Raw genomic sequence first — 16,029 nt, forward strand, 5'->3', positions numbered from 1 at the left:
GTTACTTATACTCAAATTATATTTAGTACGTTTAGTGTCATATGTTTCTGTTTTTTTTTTATGATTTCTTATTTGCATTCAATATATATATATAAATTACTTCGTTATCATGCAATGTAAACGTTTCAAAAATCAAAATCAATATATTTTTTAGAAAGAGAAAAAGGATATAATGTGACAAATGTGATGGGTTGATGATCAAGTAGCCATGAAATTGGACATTTTAAAGGTTTCACTTTTCCAATTTTGCTATACACATTAAATGAATGATAAAAAGGATGGCAAAGGGATGTCTTTTCTGATTCCAAGTGTGCTGAATTGATGTATAAGCTTCGTATTCAATTCGACTTGAATCTCTCGTTGCAAACTAAACTAAGTTCAGATTTGTATGGATACAAAACAAACTTAAGTTCAACTAAACTCTAACTAAGACGAATACGAGATTGAATAATATCTTCTTACCAAATAGCACAAAAATAACTGACCTTAAATTATTTAACTCAACATGCATAAAAAAAAGAAAATAATTGATCAAAGACAGATATCCGATCCGCTCCGTTATAAATATATATGTATATATAGATAGATAATAATTCATATAAAGTGTATAATTATTATATATAAATGTAATTTTTATGAGTTTTTGTTTATAAATTTGATTATTATAAATATTAAAATTTAATAAGTTAAGAAAAAAATATTTTTTAAAGAAAATATTGTAATTTTTAGCTAAATTTTGAATTTTTAAACTTTTATTTTAAATATATTATTATTTAAATATTTTTATAGGGCGGATCGGATATCCGGCAAATATTTAGATTTTTGGCGGATATCCGGATAATTACGGAGCGGATACAGATCGGAAAAATGATTATCCGGACGGAACGGAGCGGATCACGGATATCCCCAAAAATCCAGGATATCCGCTCCGCGCCCACCCTAACATATATACCAAGAAAATGTTCTGCCTAACACTTCTAATTTAATGTTTTGAATTTAGTCATCATTCGTACCTATGGGCTTTAGTTGAACAGCTTGAGCTAAACTCCGCACTAACAAAGCTTAATTATTAGAGATGTTTTGTTAAATTATATTCGTTTCAAAGAACAAAATCTTATTGGTAATAATGTAACACATTTTTGGGGGGGGTGGGGGAAGAGGAGGGGGGGGGGGTGATTATATTATTGAGTCAGTCGCTAATCACCAACGTCCTTTTGGCCATGATGCCACTTAGTGGCTACAACAATGATTACTAGATTAGATTAGGCGTTTCTAATGATATCAGAATCAATTATAGTTCGTTCTTTATGCCTTAAATAAAAGTAATCTAAGACAAATATTCAGACTCATTCCGGTGGATAAGTTAGAAAAAGCATGTTTTAGAGGTTGAAAAGAACAATAGTTTTTTTCTACTAAAAACGTCATTTATTGATTTCAAATCGAAAATACAAAATATGCGTAACTGGATTGAACAACTCAGTTAAAATGTATTATTGTTCTGTTGGTTGAAAATAGAAATACTTATCTATATAATAAAATGTTTCAACACTTCTCTCTTTGTTAAATAATGGTTGAAAACTCTACTATCTAATGTATAAGTATACGTCATCCTTATTAGAATATATATATACGTAGCAAAATCGTATATAACTGGACATCAGTAACAACATGTCATCAAAAGAAATTAAGGTGATATCCTGTAAAATAGCACATAACACATAATCGGATAAAGTAACATGTTATTTCTTTGAACATGTACAAAATAAAGACCCAACATGCTCACGGTTTTTCCACTAAATCATTTTTCAAATAAATATCCAAGTTTTGTATCTACCAATAATGAAATAATTATAAACACCAGATTCATCATTCTACAGTAAGTGACAAAAATATAGGAAATATAACACATTATGGCACATGTCTCGTATCTCGTTTCAGAGAAGAATAAAAGAAATTGTTGTTAAAGGTTAGAAACGCCGCTACGCCAATGGATTGCAATTTTCAATATTATCAATGACTTTCTTTAAAAGATATATATATCAATTATCAAACAATCAGTAAGGAAAACGTCATTGTACGAATTTCTAAAACTTAATGAAGAAATTGATTGGTTGATGTTTTTTCCTTCTTAGTAAATCTCTTACGTAATTCGGCACCATCCATGCCATATTATTCTTTCATTTTGTCACGATGATCAAAATCCGTATATGCTTCGAAGAAAGTGTGTTAAAGCCAACTTTGTACAGTATATAATATACAAAAAATGCGCACACGGCACACGTGCATGAAAAAAAAAATTTTACAAATGGAAAAACGCAGAAAGGCCCATTACAAGGCCCAATAAAAAGCTTAAAACGAGTTCATCTCTAGAGGGTTCTTTTTCCGCTTCAACAAAGCGACGACCGCTTCACCGTACATACAATCTCCGGCGAAAGCCTCCGTCGCCAGCTCATCATCTCCGACGTCGGAATAATCCTCGTTCGGCCTAACGACCACGAGCGTCGCGGATTCTAAACAGATACCACTCTTAAGCTTAAGCGACGGCGCGTGTCTCATACTCATCCTCACGCTCGGGACCACACTCCTCCGATTTTTAACCACGCGCTTCTCCTCCTCGTCCTCCCCACGCGCCTCCTCCTCCGTCTTTCGAAACTCTCTCAGCCCTTTAGATTCCATCACCACCGTCCCTTCTCCTCCTCCGTCGCGCACCACCAAACTCTCCATCTCCTCGTGCTCCTTGACGACCTCGCTCATGAGGTAATGACGTGTCGACGCGGCCATCAACGCGCTTATCGTCCACACGACGCGTGTCTTCAGTCCAGCCACGAACTCGGCGTCGGACTCGTCGCCGGAGGAAGAAGAAGAAACAGTGGCGGCGGATTGAAACGCGACGACGACGCAGCTCTTGAGAGTTTTTCCGAACTCTGCTTTCCACTTAACGGCGGCGCCTTTCTCGAGTTTGACGTCGCCGGCGGGAAGCTCGACTTCGAGATTCTTGATCCGGTCGAACCGGGAGAGAATCTTGGAAGGGATGTTGGGAGAAAGATTAGTGGTTTGGATCGGTTTAGCCGGTTTAGAGAATAGAGAGATGAGACCGTGAAAGGATTTGAACAAGGATTGGAAAATATTGCCGACGACGACGGGAGAATCGGAGTGTGACTCGGAGGTTTGGTGGTGGAGGCGGAGGAAGAGTGACTCGGACTGAGGAATGAGCGAGTTGAATCGTTTGGAGAGGGAACTGCAACGAAGTAAGGTTCTGACGTCACCGACTTTGTTCAAGATGTCGACGACGATCGGATCAGGGAGTCCATCGAAAACGTCCATCTTTTTATTTTTCTTTCTAAAACCTTCGAAACGAAAGAGAGAGTTTCTTTTCTTCGTCTTCTTTTTTTTTTTTTTTTTTTCTCTCTCTGTGTTTTCTTCTCTTCACTTTGTTTGTATTATTATGCTTAAGAGTTTGGAGGAGAGTGTAAAGCTTAAATAATGAAAAGGACGACGAAGCCAAAAAACAAAGGAACGGTCGTTTTCCGGCATGTAGGACCCATCTGCCGTCTTGTAATGATATTTTAATCTGATAACATAAGAAAAAGATGATGGTGTTTTTGTTTTCCGGTGTTTTGATGTTTTCAAAAGGATAGATCGAACGGTCTATAAGCGTTCTTGATCGACGCTCCACGCTGTTATAAACATTTGTTTACCATTATCTCTCGATTCATTGTCATACTGGAAAAATCCATGAAGAATCCTAAAATAGAATCTTTATATACAGAAGTGGATTCATATCTTTTATGTCTTTTACCATTTATTAACACATAAAATTGACTAAAAGTTTTAAATTTTGGAAGATTCTGAAGGGAAGATAGATGATAAAACTTATTTTCCGTTCTAGAATTGTCAGTTTTGCAAATAAATGACCAATGCATATACTCCTTAGTATTAGTTGATTACCTCTTATTGCATTTTATAAATTCGTTAGCTCTTTTTTTAGAGTATTGGTTACAAATAAGTGATATATATTCTCATTACCCTCTCTTTTTTTGTAACAAAAAAAACTATTTCTTAATTTTCTTAAGTTAGTTATTACAAGCTTTCTTCAATGATCGGTTAAATTTTCTATTAATTTTACTAAAATCTACATCCACTAGATTCCATCATCATCATCATTTACAAATTAAAAAGGTTGCCTTTTTTTTTTGTTCAAAATTAGAAATAAGGTTCCAAAGACTTCTTAACATACTTTTATGTACGATGATGCAAAATTTCAACTTTTTGGCATTCGGAAGGGTCACACACTATATATATAACTAATACTCTAGAATCAATGAGACAATGAGGACATTTCGTTTTTTAATGAGGGAAATTATCAGCATTATAAAAAATGCAATGTTCCGGAGTCATGCTGATAATTTTAAACGACATCTTAAAAAAATGGAATTGTAAGTTAGTATATATCAGTGTGATTTAATTTTGAATTGTAATTTTATGATCACTACTGATGATTAACAATGTCCAAAATTATTACATAACTTTAAAGTTGCAATGTTAAAATAAGCAATGTGACGGTGGTGGTCTAATGACAATATGACACATATTGTAATAAAAAAAAATACAAAATATGTTGACAGTATTTCTTTTTTTACAGGAGAGAATTTAAAAACGAATGATCCGAAATGGTAGTTAAATAAAAAGATTCTTTCGTCGGGAATAATATTCCGCTGGAATATTAAAACCAAAGGGGTTCGTTGAATTCAAGTTTTCTAATTGGTTTTAAACTTTAAACAATGGAATATGCTTTACTAGAAAAGGACTACATTCTTTCGATACTATTTTAATTTTTTATTGAGTTTTATATTCCCTTTGCTATCAGAAAATTAAAAGAAAAACATTTCTTGTAGTTACTTTAGTATAAAACTACAAATTATATTACTAAATAATAACAACCCTAACATTTTAAAACGCCATATCAGTAGTTTATAGAAAGTGGATAGGAAGTATACTAATTTATTTCCGGTACAACTCACGCTTGACAACGACTAAACTATAGATTAAGACGATTTTAATGATTAGCTTATTGAGTATAAATTTATAGAGATTCAATGATTCGCAGTTTGTTTGAAACGCACAGCAAATGTACCTTTTTGAAATAAAAAATTTACCAGGAGACGTTATTCATTTGTGAGTTCAAACTTTTGTAATCATATGGTCTAGAGCTCAAATTTTTTTTACAAGTAATGGGCGGGGCCAAGTAACCCGCAAATCAGTACTCCGGAGTAATATACAAGCGAGTTTTGAAATATCAAATATATTAATTTACCGGATCAAGTATGAAACTATGAAAATATTACATAGATTTTTCTTGTATTCCGTTTCTGTTAATGTAAGTATACTCTATTGATTGCTAGAGGAACCAAAATGTGCAATTGTTATCTTATACAACTATAACTGTTTATCAATATTAACATTTCCATATACTAATGTACAGTTTCATAGTAGACAGTCATTCTTGAAAAAGACTATGGAATACATACGCGAGAGAAAACAAAATTATATATAGGGTAAAAAAAATTCAATTACATTTACAAGTAACATATACTAACGTACTACTAGTTAAAAAGAATGCATAGTAGTCAGTCATTCTTGTAGGACATTAACCATGCAACTCAAACATATAATTCATAGATCATATTATTGTTTAATTTGATAGAAATAGCACAATGAGACTAAAACAGCTAAAACCACGCGTATGCGCGGTTATTCATATAATTAGTAAAGCTAAAGATTGAGATCATCATTTATATTTCACTTGAAAATCTCATATATATCAGAATGACAATGAAAACACGTGCGTAACTCCATCTATCTTATGAATTGATTCTTTTTGCTTTGTCCAAGTGTGTGTTGCTTCCACTTTACCAAACGCTTCAGAAATTCTTGAACCTACATTGCATATTATATCGTTGCAGTTAAATCGTTGTCATCTTTGTACGTAATATCGTCGATTTATAAAAATGAGAATATTTACCAAAAATATGATATTGTTGCAGACTTGCAGTTAGTATAACAAACTAGGGTATAATTAATGCATTTCGTTTTAATGTTTAAATTAACTTTTTTTTACCTCAGATGGGTCTTGAAGCGAGTAAGAGGCGTTGGTTTCCTTCGAGGTTTTCGAGACAACAATCCCTAAACCTTGTCCTCTTTCACGTAAAACCTATAAAGATGATCACGGCGTCAAAAATTATTCATTTCGAGAGAAACTTAGGTGATGGTAAAAACGTTTAATGGCTATAAGCCGGATCGATTTGCTGCAAACCGAACTAGGAAACTGAATTGGGTCTTAATATCGATTGAAATACTTTTATTGTTTCTACAGCCATAAACCAAACCCGATTTCAAATCTAACCAAAAAGAACAAACTAAATTGATATTTAAATTAGTAAAACATAATATTACTGATTTTTTTTCTGGTTCTAACATAATATTATTAATTATAAACTAAATCAAACCCTTAATTCGGCACGGTGTTTATTTGGTTCAACGTACCTTGAATGCATCTTCATCGGTACGGTCGTCCCCAATGTAAACCGGTAAAACATCTTTAGATTCTGCTATTCCTATATTAGTATATAAGACCAAACATATTGTCAAACTAACGAATCTAAATTACATTACCAAAAGTATGAATTACGAAACTCAAATCTTAAGGACAAAAAGAAAAGAAAGAGAATCCATACCTAATGAGTTTAGCAAAAATTCGAGAGCCTTTCCCTTGTCCCATTTGATGGAAGGTCGAAGTTCTAGCACCTGGTTTACCGAATGAATAATCAGTTGAATACAGTAAAAATAATCAATAAAACACCATATTTAAATTTGATTAACAGCTTAACAAGAAGTCAATTTGTTACCTTTCTGCCTTGGGTCAGTCTCAGTTTCGGATAATTAATGAGTACCATTTCCACTAGCTCGGCTAATGCAGCCCATCCCTGACGAGCATAAGCACATTTAAATCAATTTTTCTAAATTGGCAGTATTATTGGATGCCAACAGATTTTTTTTGGACAAAATTATTGAAAACTAGCTAAACAGCTTTAACAAAAAAAAATGTTATGGAAATCAGGAATCCTTGTTTTATAGTATATGATAAATGATCAATATGTCATCATCTATTTGTAAAAATGACGCGATAACAAAATCTTAAATAACTAGAGTGTTATATCTCAAGTGATTTAAATAAATTAATAACATAAAATTAAAGCATATTTTAAACAAAAACTAATAATTATTCGCTATTCTATGTTATATCATACACCATTATGCTTTTTTTTGAAATTACGTGTGAAAATATATTTGATTTATTTTTGATTTTATCACCGTGCCATTTTGTAAATAAATAACCAGCAAATAGTCACTTAGCAAATTCACCATATTTTAAAAGTGAGATTCTTAAGAAGTGCCTTTTTAAAACGGAAATATAAAATAGTAAAATATTTTCTTGCACCATATAATTTCTTTTCTAAAAATGTTCTGTAATATATAAATCTCTTTATTTATGAAGGAAAATAAAAACAATTGAACCTTCTCATCTACTCGGCGGAAATGTACGGTGAGACAAAACTTGTTGTGCTCCACCGCAGCTCCGGGGATCGACTTTGTCTTTTCCTTTAAGATATTAACCACCTGAAATTGTATAGTGAACAAAAAAATTTCTTGTGTATAGTTCATCACAATTTGATATTTCAAGTAAATGAAAAGCTAAAAAGATGACGAAATTACAAAATGCACCTCGTCGATCATCGGCAAATATTCACTTGCAGGTTGGAACATCACTTCTTGGTTAGTCTACAAAGATTTCATTAATCAGAAACTTCCTCTTTTTTGGGAACAAAATCAGAAAATTCCTTAAAAACACAAATCTCTCAGTTTTCTGAGAAAGTACGATAAAACCTTATCGGTATTGGTCGGACCCTTGATGTCCATTCCGTGGCTCCCGGCGTAGTGAATTCCAGTGAGTTTCACAAAACTCTGCACCTGAAAAAAAAAAAAACATATCTCATGAATAATATTGTACACGTTATTAACTTACTATGAGACACATAGCAAATTCAAATACTGCTGAATATAGTAGCTGATGGAATTTACTTTGTCTGTGCTTCTTCCGCTGATGATCGCTGTCTTGAAATATATAGCTACTTCCTTTACAGCTTCTCGCATCTGTATTATATATATAGCTCAAGAACTCAACTCAAACTATTTTCAATTTTTCGCCCACAATATGTAATAAAAAAAAAGAGGATGAAACATAATCAACGTGAAGCAAGATCAAGAAAAACCTCGTCGGTTAGGTAAGCTTTGTCGTGATCTTCAGTGATTAGTGATAGAGTTCCGTCGTAATCAAGAAACATAATAATTTCTTTGCCTTCTGCATCACTCATGATTTTGTCGAACAAATCCAAAGCCGAGGGATGAAGAGCCTAAAACCCAACACATATAACAAAATAGCTATTTTACTAATAATTTTTGAAGCAGCTCCTAATGCTAATAATGTAGAGCTATAAGTTTAACGAAGTTATCTTTGAAAAAATTCGTAGAAAAAGAATAATATATACTCAAACTTTGATAATGAAATTTTGAAAAGCAAGCTAAGCTAGCTACAAAGGGGCATGTTAATAACGTACAATCCAGGAGCTTCTCTCGCCGTCTTTCTCATATACATATTCATCAGCAGAGGAGGATCTGACGCGTGTCGGAGACAAATCCCTCAATGAATCGATCAAAGTCTCGATCTTTCCGGCAACCATAACTTGGCGGTGACAAAAAGAGCTTTCTCGTATACACAGACGCTAAAATGTATTTTCTCTGTGGCTGCACAATTTTTTTGGGGCTCATATATATATGAATATAACTAAAAGCTACCGCAAGCCTAGTTATTTATAGATGGTGGCATGCGTATGGGATCATAATTGTTTTCTGTTAATACAGAAAACCGAATCCAAATTAATTAAGTAAAGAATATCAATTTATATTGTGCTATTTAAAGATCGAGAATAAATTCATATCTTGGAAATATTGATATTGACATCAACTTTATAAACGAGAGTAGGTTTCAAAACCTCTCATATCTTTGAATACAAATAGGATTTTCCCTATGAAAATGGAGTTTCTAAATGTGTTACTTTTAAAATATTCCCAATGAATCCTTCCCTCTTTTTGGTATTATTACGCTTCATTGGGAATAAATCAACGCATTTTACTTATTTACACATATATACATGTTAATTATATTAAATTAACAAAAACTAATCGAGTTCCTAAAAGTACACATTCTTCTAGTATAAACCTTTAAGGAACATGATCAAATGATATATGTCACAAAATCGGCATTTTAGATCGTAGATCCTGAAGGAGAAGCCTGCCTAAACTCACATTCAAAGAAAAAAATAGGATAATCATTATATTTTCCAAGAGTAGTATATTTTTTCTTTTTAGAGAGATTAAATAAAGAAAAAAAGGATTGATATAATGTTAAAACTAATGTGAACAATTTGATTCAACATCAACGTATTGGACAAATTTTGGTGTTTACATGGGCCATAAATGATAATTACGAACGTCAAAAAGGGCTCACAATGTAATCATCAAAAATACAAATACGTACATACCGTAAGTAAAAGCGTAGACGTAGAGTCGGCGTCATCAACAGATACTCTTCCTTAATTTGGAAGTAGAAAAAGAAAAAGAAAAAAAAGTTTGGGGGAAAACCAGAAGAAAAGTCCGAGAAAATAGATACAGGGAGAGATCCTCGTTGACACGCATCTAAAGGTCAGAAGAAGTCACAGGTGATTTTCCCCGTTGAATCATCTCCTTCTCCCGTTGAATCGGTCAAATATTCAACTCAAAAAAAGCGAAACCCTAGTAGCGAGCGCGAGGAGAGAGGAGGAGGGGAATGGTCGGCGTGATGAACAGATTGAGGAATCTGGACGCTTACCCTAAAATCAATGAGGATTTTTATAGGCGTACACTCTCTGGTGGTGTCATCACCCTCGTTTCTTCAATCGTCATGCTAATTCTCTTCTTCTCTGAGCTCCGTAAGTGCATTTGATACCCTGTTCTGTTCTTTGGGGTAGCTTTAAAGGTCGATGATTGTAGGATTGTAGCTCGAAAGTTTTGTTATTTCTTCGTGGGTTTCAATTAATGGTGGAATTAAACATTGTTCGTGATTTGTAGTGAGGAAACAATGCTTCAATTTCGATAATATTTTGAATTTGTTTTCTTCTTTGTGGGCTTTCTGATTTTAGAGCTTTATCTGCACCCGGTTACCGAGACTCAGCTCCGTGTTGATACATCAAGAGGAGAGAAGCTACGCATCAATGTAAAGTTGCTTTTTTTTGGACTACCATTGACTTTGAGCTGCAAAGATTATTACTTTCTGTCAAGATAGGGCTTTTATTTACTATTTACAATTTGCAGTTTGATGTTACATTCCCTGCGCTTCAATGCTCGATTATTAGTATTGATACCATGGATATCAGCGGAGAGCGGCACCTCGATGTGGTATGTGCTGTTGGATTGTCGATCTTTTTTGTCTAGTCGACATCTTTATGCTCTGTCTGATTTTTCGATTCTGCCCGTTCATATTTGTAGCGACATGATATCATTAAACGAAGATTAGACTCTCATGGCAATGTCATCGAGGCAAAACAAGACGGAATTGGTCACACTAAGGTTAGCTTTTTTGCAAAACAAGGCCTTTCATTTTCAGCTGCCATCCTTGATCTCATTGCTAGAATTCTTGAAAAAAAATTAATAAGAGCTGAAATCCTTTTATGTTATCGTTTCTCTCCAGATTGAAAAACCTTTACAAAAACATGGTGGAAGGTTGGAGCACAATGAAACATATTGTGGTTCCTGTTTTGGAGCTGAAATGGTAAGCTTTCCTTAATCAATCGAATAATATGCTCCTACATGCGAGATTGGACTTTCAGTTGCAGTAGAAAGTCGGAATCTTTAGTGTTGATTCAAATTATAAAAATTTTAGTTTCTTCTATGTTGGTGAATCCTCTTTGCATGCTGTGGTTGTCAATTTATAAAATTTACAGACGGATGAAGCTTGTTGTAATTCATGTGAGGAAGTTCGTGAAGCTTACCGAAAGAAAGGTTGGGCCCTCTCAGACCCTGAATCAATCGACCAGGTATACTGACATATCTTTAATAACAACAAAACTTGGTTGATCTTGTGACTTAGCCATCTAGTTGACTTAGTTGTATGATATTCTTACTTATTCCATCTCAGTGTAAAAGAGAAGGCTTTGTGCAAAAGGTCAAAGACGAAGAAGGAGAAGGTTGTAATGTTCACGGTTTCTTGGAAGTAAATAAAGTTGCTGGGAATTTTCATTTTGTTCCCGGGCAGAGCTTTCATCATTCCGGTTTCCAGTTTCATGATTTGATAATGTTCCATCAAGGCAACTACAATGTAAGAGAAAGTTTCATTATTGTTTCAATCTTTCTTTATAAGCTCATATTTCAAATGGGTCTGACTCCATTATATCTCTACACAGATTAGCCACAAGGTCAACAGGTTGGCCTTTGGGGACTTTTTCCCCGGTGTAGTGAACCCTCTAGATGGGTAAACACTTCCTTTTCTCTCTCCCAAGCCATTACTCGCAGCTGTTATCGCTTTTCCAATCATCTTATCTTCTGAAAATGTTCTCTTTGGTTCTCTCAGTGTGCAGTGGAATCAGGAAAAACAGAATGGCGTGTATCAATATTTCATCAAGGTTTGCCCCATATATACATTTTTTCACATAGATGATATTCTCACATGGAACAATATTATGGCATGTTTTAGATAACAGTTTCGAACGGTATCTCAGTTCACTGATAAATAAATCATGAGGGAATTTTGCTTGTCGATATTACAAGTTTTTTGCTCTATTGAGTATAGTGATAATGAAATTGTGGTGTGGAATTTGCAGGTGGTACCAAGTGTATACACTGATGCTCACGAGAATACAATTCAGTCAAACCAGGTGAAACTACATCTCCAAAATCTCTGTTCAAAAACATGTTTTTTTGACCAATTTTTTATTGTAAAATGTAACGATTTCTTTTTATGGTTTTGGAAAGTTCTCTGTGACGGAACATTTCCAGAACGCGGAAGCAGGTCGCATGCAATCCCCGCCTGGTGTTTTCTTCTACTATGATCTGTCGCCAATCAAGGTTTGTTTTGGTTTTGGTATATGTGTTTATCCTAATCGATCTATGTCTCTAAAGAAAAAAAAAAACATTTTAATTTGATTTACGTAAAGGTTATATTTGAGGAGCAGCATGTGGAGTTCTTGCACTTCTTAACAAATGTTTGTGCCATAGTAGGAGGTGATCAATCAAATATATCTATCTTCTTCCTTCAATTTCTCCTTATTTTCTTCATCAACATCCCAAAATCTGATTACGATTCTTATATATATATTGTGCGCAAAAACCTTGTTTTGATTCACAGGTGTCTTCACGGTATCGGGAATAGTAGATTCATTCATATATCATGGACAACGAGCAATTAAGAAGAAAATGGAGATTGGTAAATTCAACTGAGCTGTTTTATAGTCTTCTTGAGCAGTGACTTAGGTTTGAATTAAGGAATTTTCAATACTGTACAATATTTTCCCCAATATTTAAGGATCTGGCAAGATAAAAAAAAGTTAAAAATGATGTTTTGATCTCTGATTCAAACGAAATGTTTTTCCCCATTTATTTTAAAAGCTTGTTTTTATTAAAAGCACATAAATATGATACGACTCTGTTTCAAACACCAAATGAACAAAAGATTTGAGTTCTGTGTGAATGATTTGGGCCCATTTGGTCTCTGTATCAAACTATTTTTTGGTACTATGATGAGAGAATTATTTGATGAATACAGTTACATCCATTTCATAGTTGAAATTAAGACGAAGGAAGCGTATCTTTACAAACTCTGTTTTTCTTCCATAAATTGTGAAATTCTTTATCAGCCAAAAAATAGTGATGTTTATAAAGAAATTATACCAAAATTGTGTTAGTTACTTCCGCATTCACATTGGAGAGCACCTCATTTAAAACAATCGCCAGTAAATCAGATGGAATTAATAACTGAATAATATAACACAATAAGCTAAGTTAACAAAAAAACAAAAAAACTTCGAATTAAGACACAAAGGAAAAAACTACAAAGTACAGTACAAAATACATGAAAAAAATAATCTCGCACGGTCGAGCATGACAAAAAACCCAGCTTGGACCGACGCAGAGACTAATAATTTACATTAAGGTACATCTACTTATTCATATCAACATAAAAGACCCTTAAAGACGTAAACTAACTGTGGGCTCCCTGCAATGACCAAAAACTCCATTGCAGAAACCTCTAGTTTTCCTAAAATACCCCTAAGGCATCCACTAAATTACACAACTAACTTGTAGACAGAATCGACTCCCAATCGATCTCGTACGACGGATACTTCTCCAACGCAAAGTTCTCGTTCCACGGCGGCTGCTCCTCCTCCGTGTCGGCGAACGTCAGATCCGACAACGGCGAAGAATCTCCGGATCCGTAGCTCTCCGTCGACGGCGAAGACCCGGAGCTAGAGTAGTCCTCTGATTTGACTTCCTCCGCCAGCTCTGGACACGAATTCACCTCCGGTTGCTTCGCGGCGGCGGTTGATGAACGTTTCCGGGAAGAAGCCTTCTTCGCCGATTTCCCCTGTTTCTGCGTCTCGGCTAAGTCTTGACAGATCGCTTCGAGCTTAGCGTCGACCGAGGACTGAAGAGGTTGATATTCGCCGCCGATGTTGGATCCGTTGTGACGGAGGTTAGGGAAATTAAGCCGGGCGAAATCGCCGCGCAGCTTATACGCCGCCTTATCATAGGCTAACGCCGCTTCCTCCGCCGTGTCGAATGTGCCGAGCCAGAGACGAGTTCGATTCCTGGGCAAACGGATCTCAGCGACCCATTTTCCCCAGTGACGCTGCCTCACTCCTCTGTACAGCTTCGTCGGTTTCGTCGCGGCACCGGTTTGCTTCATCGGAACCGGTTTAGGGCTAAGGAGGTTGGAGAAAGAGTTGATCTGGGACCCGAGTTGCTGAAGATCCGACCCGTATGAAATCGGTTGGGTCATGCAGACGTCAGGGTAAGATCCGGAGTAGGAAGAGTAAGGAGGAGGAAGAGAGAACGCGGACGCAAACGCAGACGCGGTTGAATCGCAGGAAGGGCTTTTGATAAAAGGTAGAAGCGCTTCCATTAATTCACCACCGAAAGGATCACACTGTTGAAGCGTTTTGCTACTGTAGAAATCCATAGCAGTTGTCATTTTAATTTTTTCTTTTTGTTTCTGAAATAAATAAAAATGAATTTCGAGAATTTTTCCAAGTTCTTATCAAAAGTAAGGAACAGGATTTTTTTTTTCCAAGAAATTCGAGAGGATCAACCAACAAAAAAAAAAGATCGAAGAGGTTTAAAATAAACAACCTCTTTGCGATTCTGAAAGGAGGGAAACAAAAATACCCTCACAAATGATTAAAATCGACAATAGAACAAAAAGATAACAAGAAGATCAATATACAAAAATAAGATTGATCTCTGTTCTGAAAATACTTGGTTTTCAATTAAATCAGCAGATAAAGAAAAAAAATCAAAACCATTCAAACACAAACCTAGAAATCGGTTTTCTTATTTTCTTATTTGGAAAAACAGATTATTTCACAGATAGGAATCGAAGAAGCGGGGGATTAACAGATTAGGGGAAAGGGGGATTTGCACAAAATTAAAATTCAAGAAAACAAACAATAAAAAAATTCTTATCTATCAAACTTTTTGGAGATGGCACTCAAGATTTTATTTAAATTTTTTGTAAGTGAACAACTCTCAGCCTCACCGATACACTTATCTCTCCAGCTTGGCTCGCATTATATAGGAGGCGTGGCGTGTTATCGTACAGTTTTCCAGTGATTTATTACCAGTATTATTATTTTTCTCTTTTCTACTCCTCGTAATTCTCCAATTTATTAATCTGAAATACGTCTGATACATTTTTGTTTTTTTATTTTCATACATCGAATACTTCTTGTTAAAGATATCGATTGAAAAAAAAAAAAGATATCGATTGACAATTTTTTTTTTCCTCGTAACGAAAACTACTTTTTACCGCGTCTTATCTAAAATTATGAAAAAGGTGTATTCAATCATGAATTTAGAATAAATTTTCTATGTTTTATAATCTTCAAGATTTAAAAGTTAATATCAAATGAATCTAATATACACTATATTTTGATTCTAATAATTTATTCATAAAACTCTATTAGAATTGATTTGAAATAACTTAATGTACAAAGATTTTAAAAATTATTTAGTTTTGAATAACATTAGATTTTAATAAAAGATTTGAAATCTTTATTGAATAACACCAAATTTTAAAACCTGTTAAATATGATTTACAATCAAAAGAACTAATAACACTTTATTTTAAAACATTATTTAAAATCATTAGTTGAATAATAAAGAATTGTGGTTGGATTTAAATTCTATTAAAAACCATAATTGACTAACACTTTCGGAGTTAGGTTCACACAGAATTTGTTAATTATCAGAATAGGAAAATTTTACTTAATTCGTTCTAATAATTTACCATAATATTTTGAAATCTTGTGTAATAAAATTAATATTTTAGATAATACTAACTAAAATTAATATTTTAGATAATAATGAATTGTGAACATATTTAAAGGTAACAAAACAATAACACTTCATTTTACAATAATGTAAAAAAATTGTATAAAAGAAAGTAACAGTTAAAATCCCTCTCCCAGTAAATTGACACATTATAGTGATAAAGTACGTGGGATCAATGGGAATATTAGAAAGAATAAAGGGAACAATGCACATCTTCATGCTTCATATATATTAGACTATAGTTATATACTATTTGAGAATGTTATCTAAATAGTAACTAATAGGCAGTAGACAATTGTTGAAAGACGGTGAGGTGGAGACTGGAGACCCATA

General features: G+C 34.1%; 4 protein-coding genes across 4 annotated transcripts; 1 reads left to right on the forward strand and 3 right to left on the reverse strand.

The window, feature by feature from the left end:
* Nucleotides 1–2,229: 2,229 nt before the first annotated feature.
* LOC18992722 (F-box protein At1g22220) lies at nt 2,230–3,368 on the reverse strand. Its single transcript, XM_006416156.2, has one exon. The coding sequence runs from the start codon at nt 3,322–3,324 to the stop codon at nt 2,350–2,352; it is 975 nt and encodes a 324-aa protein (XP_006416219.1). The 5' UTR covers nt 3,325–3,368; the 3' UTR covers nt 2,230–2,349.
* A 2,296-nt stretch (nt 3,369–5,664) lies between these two features.
* On the reverse strand, nt 5,665–8,869 carry LOC18992723 (probable trehalose-phosphate phosphatase C). Its single transcript, XM_024152540.1, has 11 exons — nt 8,676–8,869; nt 8,331–8,471; nt 8,140–8,211; nt 7,945–8,028; nt 7,783–7,839; nt 7,576–7,677; nt 6,906–6,983; nt 6,735–6,804; nt 6,544–6,614; nt 6,119–6,211; nt 5,665–5,937 (listed from the first exon to the last, which is right to left on the reverse strand). The coding sequence occupies exons 1-11, from the start codon at nt 8,796–8,798 to the stop codon at nt 5,857–5,859; spliced, it is 972 nt and encodes a 323-aa protein (XP_024008308.1). The 5' UTR covers nt 8,799–8,869; the 3' UTR covers nt 5,665–5,856.
* Nucleotides 8,870–9,718: 849 nt separating this feature from the next.
* LOC18992724 (endoplasmic reticulum-Golgi intermediate compartment protein 3) lies at nt 9,719–12,772 on the forward strand. Its single transcript, XM_006416158.2, has 13 exons — nt 9,719–10,085; nt 10,296–10,369; nt 10,468–10,551; nt 10,642–10,722; nt 10,844–10,924; nt 11,097–11,189; nt 11,291–11,470; nt 11,556–11,623; nt 11,723–11,774; nt 11,973–12,026; nt 12,124–12,216; nt 12,306–12,372; nt 12,497–12,772. Exons 1-13 carry the CDS (start codon nt 9,944–9,946, stop codon nt 12,586–12,588), a joined length of 1,161 nt encoding a protein of 386 aa, XP_006416221.1. The 5' UTR covers nt 9,719–9,943; the 3' UTR covers nt 12,589–12,772.
* Nucleotides 12,773–13,084: 312 nt separating this feature from the next.
* LOC18992725 (ethylene-responsive transcription factor RAP2-13) lies at nt 13,085–14,902 on the reverse strand. The gene has a single exon (XM_006416159.2). The coding sequence runs from the start codon at nt 14,336–14,338 to the stop codon at nt 13,442–13,444; it is 897 nt and encodes a 298-aa protein (XP_006416222.1). The 5' UTR covers nt 14,339–14,902; the 3' UTR covers nt 13,085–13,441.
* Between the last annotated feature and the right edge of the window lie 1,127 nt (nt 14,903–16,029).

The sequence above is a fragment of the Eutrema salsugineum genome, unplaced genomic scaffold (genome assembly GCF_000478725.1).
Source record: "Eutrema salsugineum unplaced genomic scaffold, Eutsalg1_0 scaffold_5, whole genome shotgun sequence".
NCBI lineage: Eukaryota > Viridiplantae > Streptophyta > Magnoliopsida > Brassicales > Brassicaceae > Eutrema > Eutrema salsugineum.